This window comes from Atta cephalotes (assembly GCF_000143395.1).
Source record: "Atta cephalotes unplaced genomic scaffold scaffold00067, whole genome shotgun sequence".
Lineage (NCBI taxonomy): Eukaryota > Metazoa > Arthropoda > Insecta > Hymenoptera > Formicidae > Atta > Atta cephalotes.
This window is the reverse complement of record NW_012130131.1, coordinates 1,084,770-1,091,794: the sequence shown is the minus strand read 5'-3', so window position 1 is coordinate 1,091,794 and position 7,025 is coordinate 1,084,770. Positions and strand designations below refer to the sequence as shown.

The 7,025-nt window shown below is 26.2% G+C and overlaps 1 protein-coding gene across 1 annotated transcript in view; it reads right to left on the bottom strand.

Moving 5' to 3' along the window:
• The window catches only part of LOC105623904 (solute carrier family 15 member 1-like), a 14,951-nt gene that overhangs the window by 7,078 nt on the left and 848 nt on the right, over window positions 1-7,025 (bottom strand). Inside the window, exon 2 of the mRNA XM_012205276.1 lies at window positions 4,146-4,183. Coding sequence (XP_012060666.1) covers window positions 4,146-4,183 — 38 coding nt within the window. The remainder of the gene's footprint in view (window positions 1-4,145; window positions 4,184-7,025) is intronic.

The window sequence follows — 7,025 nt, the reverse complement described above, 5'->3', positions numbered from 1 at the left end:
CAGACATAATATTTATAATAAATATTTATTATTATTTATTATTTATTTCTTGAAATGTTATTGAAATATAATAAAAAATGACCAATCAGAGACCAACACCCAGCTGTTCGAATGCACAGAAATAAAAAAAAATGAAATAAATTTGTTACATTCACATGATAATAAAGAGATTTCTGTGCATCCGAACAGCTGATATTGCCTCTGATAGATCTTTTTTATATATTTCTTCACTGAGAAATTCTTTCGAGTTTAATTTCATTTTATTCAATTACATTTGTTAAAATGTTATATAAATATTTTATACATATTTTATATAAAGTTTCATTCGAAATATTATTAAAAGATATATTAAATATTTAATTTAATATTTATGCTAAATATAAATAAATATTTCTGTTAAATATTTTTTATTTGAATTATAATGTTTTATTAAATATTTCCAGAGCATTTATTACAAAATTTACAATAAATATTTTGTAAATATTTTATAAATATTTTGCGCTATCTAGGATGTATGTCATAACTTTGATAATAATTAGATGTTTTTAATTAGTTTAACACAATTTTAAAATAAAATTTAATATGTTATTATCGCGTTTAGATATTGCAAAAATATAAATAAAAATTTTCGAATGATAAAGAGATTTAATATTTCCGAGATGGTCTATGATGTTATTGCTTTGTTGGAAGTTTGTACGAATGTAAACCGATAAAAATACATAGAATATTTACAAACTCAGATAATGCGTTCTCTTTTGCAATAATTAATTACGTAGTACGTACGAATATGATAAAACGCGCAATTAGAGATATCATTATCTACAATATTTATATTTTCCTTCCGACAATCGCTCCGAATCAGTTCTAAATCTCGGTAATGTTTGGCATGCCTTGTCAATAAACAATTAATTTCTTAATGATATATGTATGTAAGGAACGAGTTCGAAAGGATTATCTAATTTCAGATATGTGGCAATATCATACATATCTAATGTTGGTCATATACGGAAATCGGTGTCTCACGGTTTGGATTGAGATTGTCGCACGACGATCGAAATGCATTTGATGAAAAACTTGTGCCTCAGAGAAAGTACAGTAGTCGCGGCCGTGATGAAAGGAATTAGTCTGGCATGCTGACGTGAATGGAAGTGAATCAGTGAACTAGCTCTCAATTGAAAAACCGATTTATTCTCCAAACCTATTCATGTCACTGTTGTGGTAATTTGAGCTTATATAAATTATAGCACATATTTTTCTTTTCAGAGCATTAGTATAACAAAAGGATATGAAGCAAGGTGTTTTTACAAAATATATTATAGCTCACATTAGTTTCTATATGAATTTGAATATATGTATCTACGAAGATCAAACAATCTGACTTGATCTAATTCTTTTATTAAAGGATTGAGAAGTCGGATTACAATATAATTCGTATTGTATTTTTAAGTAAGGATAAACAAACGAAAGCAATGCGTTTTTGAAAATCTGCAAAAAAGATCTCTTTTCTCTCAATATTTATTGTATTTTATAAAATTCTGAAATATTTTTTCAGTATTCCTTCAAGATAGCGGGAATGCGGTTTCTAGTCTCTCTGTCCTTCAAAAAGATACGCTTAATGTAAGCTAAATTACTAACTACCTACCTTACATACAACAAAAAGTAATAGTAACTAATAATTATAAGTACATATTAATGCTAACAGTTACCTGATGCACAGGCATTTTATTCATCATATGCGTAATAAACCACAATTTTGATCACAATTGAGAGAAAAAAAAAGGAAGCTGTATATCAATATCAATCACTACCACGAGGTCACTTCACTTCATCAGGTGGATGTTTTGCCCGATATATTACAACGTTTGTTTACTCCGGATCGCCCAGATCGAGGAGTGACAACGAAACGATCACTTGTCGTCGTCGATTTTAACGGCTCTGTTCGCACGCGCTTCAACATCGAGACTGACATCAGCGACCATGAGTGAGCACAATATTGTTGCCAGAGTAAGTAGGTAGGTAGGTACAACCATGTACGAACATATATCTCAAAGCAGGCATACTACAGGTGACAGGCTGGCATTACGTCGTGATGCGAGCGTACAGTACAATGTAATATAGTATTTGAATGTGAAAGTACGTGGTCACATACAGGTCCACGTGCGACCTGCCGTTCATTTTCGCAAGTGATTCAGATACGCGCTGTGACAGTTTCCGATTAAGCTGGATTTATCTCGAGAGATTACGAGCTCGCGAAACTGAAAGACGCTAGACATCATTGCATTACATATACAATATAATTAATGTAGAATATGAAAAAAAGAAAGATATGACATCACGACTTTTAAGAATAATTGATTCATCTTCTCAGATTTAATAAATATTTATATACGTCAACAATAATCACGTGCAAAACTGTAAAACTTTATTATACTATCAAAGGAAGTGTCGCGATATTAATATTGGAAACTTTATGACTTATGCTGCTGATCTTGTTGATGAATATAAATATGAGTATTTGCGGAAAAGAGCCAAAGGAACATACATTTTTATAGTGTGTGTTATCAAAACATGCGCTGTATGAGTGTAATTAAAAGAACCGCAGCACATCCGTCGATTTAATTGTCAGATTTTTTTCCAGTAAAATGACGTGTCACGTATAACTACTTCTTTTATATCTATATATTATCTATAGTAGAATGATCCGTAATAGAATGATTACGATTAATTGTTACGATTAATTGTGTTGATTTTTTTCTTTTGTTTAGCAAGAGATAAATATTGAAAGATAAATATAATTGTACAAAAATAATAAACCATTTTAATCCCGATTGTTAAAGTGATTGTTAAAGTGAAAAAAAAATTCATTAAGCTATCGAGATCTTTTTAATTTAAAATCCATAAAGTTTGTTATAAAATCTGCCGTTGAAATTTTTGTGCAAACTTTCATCTCAAACTGGAATATATATATTGCAGAATCTTTCGCAAAGCGAAATAGGATTGCGACGACAGGTACCACGAAGAAAACAGAGAGAAATTGCTCAATAAAAACGTGGTCGATGATATGTAAATGTAAATTCGATGCGGGACGTTTATCTGATAATTTTGCAATATCGAAATATGCGAGAAGATTGTTTCGTCAAATGATTCCAAAATCTTGCGTTCCCTTTTTTTTTCTTCTTGTCGAACAACATTAATTTTAACGTACGTACAGGCTGTTTGGAAAAACAATAATATGAAAACGATGATCTTTCGTATAGAGGCAAAATGGACTAAACTGAGAAGAAAAATCTTCTACCATTTTGCAATTTTTGCAATAATTAACAAGATAGAATCGCTAAAATTTCCAAAAATTGGTCTTCAATAATTTTTTTACTTTAATACTACAAACTTTACAGAAAAACTGCAAAAGACGAAAATTGTTTATGTTCTTCTCATAGAACTCTACGAATTTTTTCAAAATTTTTTATTAACTTTTTAGTACTGAATTTTCTCATTTTTATCAACATTGAGGAAATACGGTATTAAAAAATTCTGAAAAAATTCTAAAAAAAATTCTTAGAGCTTTATAAGAAGAAAATAAACAATTTTCTATTGCAGTTTTTCTATAAAGTTTTTCTATAAAGTAGTATTTGAGTAAAAAATTATTGAAGACTAATTTTCGGCAATTTTTAGCAATTAATATTTTGTTTTGCTTTGTGAAAATTGCAAAATGGTAGATGATTTTTCTTCTCAGTTTAATCTATTCTGTCCCTATGCGAAAGATTTATCATTATTTTCCAAACACCCTGTATATGAGCCCCATATTATCATTAAATTATATAACGCATTATACATGCTTAAATACGCGGTAATAATAATTTTCTGACCTCGTGGTAACAATGAGCGAAAGCGTAATCCAAGTATGTTCACGAAAATTTTTCAAAGATGCTTACCGCACCGAAACCAGACAAATAAAATTATTAGACAAAGTTACGAAACACAAATAATTGTGATGATTTTTGTATCTTATCTATTTATCTATCTAAAACTCAGTTAAATATTTAATATTTAATATTTAATTAAATATACTACAAATTGTGTAGACCTGTATATATAGTTTCATGAATATTTAAGTGCTGATCTCCTAATTAGGAATTCGATCTCACCTCTTCTTGTTCTTCGACATTGTTTTGATCCGGGTGATCTGAAACATGTACTACATGTACTACATAAATATTTAAGAAGCTGACAAATTATTACATCATTGGAGTCTCTGATAGACACTGTCGTAAGAAGATAAAGTTGACAACTCAATGGAGAGAAAATGTTTTTTTAAATGTTTATTATTCATTAATTTCATATTTCACGATTCATTTTCAAAATAACATTTATTTAACATTTATTTAACATTTATTTAACATTTTTTAAACATTTTTTATTTGTAATTAATTTTACATTTTACGATTCATTTCCAAAATAAAATTTTTTAAACATTTATTTAATGTTTATTAAATGTTAATTTTACACTAATTTTTTGTTTGAAATAATGTTTCAATGAAACATTTTTTTAAACATTTATTTAACATTAAATAAATGTTTGTTTTATATTAATTTTCCGTTTGACGAATGTTTCGAAGGAACATTTATTAAATATTTATTTAATGTTTACATTTATTAAATATTAATTTAACACTAATTTTTTGTTTGACAATGTCCTGAAGAAATTTTTTTAATGTTTATTTAACGTTAATTTTACATCAATTATTCATTTGAAGTGCTGTTTGGAAGAAATATTTTTTTAACGTTTATTTAATGTTAATTAAATATTTATTTTACATTAAATTACTCATTTGATATAATATTTTGAAGAAATAATTTTTTATTGCTTATTTAACGTTTATTAAATGTGTTTTTTACATCAAAAAATTGTTCATTTAAGATAATGGCTTAGAGAAACATTTTCTAAATATTTATTTCATGTTGAAATCATGCTTTAATGGAAAGGAAACGGGTTTTTTAAATGTTTATTTTTCATTAATTTTACAATTCATTTTCAGGATAACATTTATTTAATATTTATTAATGTTTTTTAAACGTTTATTCGTAATGAATTTTATGATTCGTTTTTAAAGTAAGATTTTTTAATGTTGATTAAATGTTCGTTTTACATTAATTTTTCATTTGAAATAATGATTCGAAGGAATATTCTTAAACGTTTATTTAATATTTATTAAATGTTTGTTATTTATTTATTTAAAATATGATTAAAAAACATTTATTTAATGCATTACTTTAAATCCGAAGCGCCACTACGATCTGAATGTTAAGATGTTGAACTATTATATATATTCATATAAATGCATTAATTTCAGAAATGAATAGTGCCGATATGATTGTTGGACTTTCAATCTGAAATATTAATAATTCCCTCAAATTCCCCAAATTTAATCTTAAAAAACTGTAATTAACTTATTGCGAAAAATATTACTTCGGTCGGGAGTCGAACCCGGATCTCTTGCATTTATTTAATGTTTATCGTTTAATATAAATGTTTAATATAAATGTTAAAAAAATATCATTATTTTCTAAAATTCAAATTAATAAAAAACGGGTCAGAATAAAAAAATAATCACGGAAGAGAAGTTAATCCAATATAATTGCGTTAAGTGTATCATCTATGGACAATAAAAATTGTGTCCATCGACAATTATATAAGTGATGTAACGGATAAGGTATGAGACTCTGAAGTCCCAAGTTCAAAACTTGGTAAAATAAAAAAGATAAAAATATAATTAAAAATTACGATTTATTAATTAATAAAATTAGGTGTCTAAGGTTTATAAATACTGCGATAAAAAATAATAAATTAAAAAAAAGATTTCTGCGTTGTACATATTTTTTCTAATTTTGATCATATAATTTTAACATTAAAAAACGTTTTTTTAACATTAAAAAAACATGTTTTTAAACGTTTGAATAAATGTTTTTTTTAATGAAAAGAAGGAAACTTTTCTTGTTATTTTAAACTTTCATCATTACAAAAACATTTTTGTCAAATCTTAAAAAAGCGCTTTTTTAACATTAAAAAAACATTTCCTTGAAATATTTAAAAAATATTTTTTATTAAACAAACATTTTTTTAATGAAAAGGTGACTTTTTTCATTTTAAACGTTTTTGAAAATGTTTTTTAACGTTTTTAGAAATGTTTAAAAAAAAAATTTTTTTCAAACATTTTTTTCCCCATTGAGAAAGTTGAATAGTGAGAATTGCTTTTATCATTACAATGTCTTCATTTATAATTACTTTACATTTAGCATAAATTAAGTAACTTATTACATTAATCGTTTAGACTAAAAATCAAATCAGTATAGTCTATTTTAATCTATCTATTGTGCAGAAAGTAATCGGTGACCGTTACGTCGATCATCAATATTCATAGCGATAATTTGGTTGTTTAAATTGGGTCATGGTCCAATTATGTACCAAATCAATAAAAGAATCGTCAAGTACATAGCTGCGACAATTAAACTGCTAATTATTGAATTTATCAATCAAAAATACGATATATCGAATAATACGCGACAAATACAATGATATTATTGTTTATGTTTTTTTACTTCTATTCATTAGTCGATAATTTCTTATCTCTTCTTGTACAAATTACAACGATTTATCGTAGATAAATGACGTTGTCAAAAGAGAGAGATTATGATCACAAATAAGTAATTATCGTCGGCCGTATTGGCAGATACATGTACTCGAAATTCTTTAAAAAGACATAAAAGAATTATTACTAATCTTAAATTTTTTTTATGATTTCCTATTGCCTATTATCGGCATGCTATTGTCTTCTATTCTTAAACAGCTTAATATTTTACTTAAAGTAATTATATCAATAATAAAATGTTTGCATAGCATTATCGTTGTAATATACTTAATTTTTATTGTAATATTTTGAAATACCTTATTATTACTTATTCGTTATTTTTGTAACTCGTTTATTTAAATAAAATAATAATACTTCTGTTCATAAAACAATTTTTAT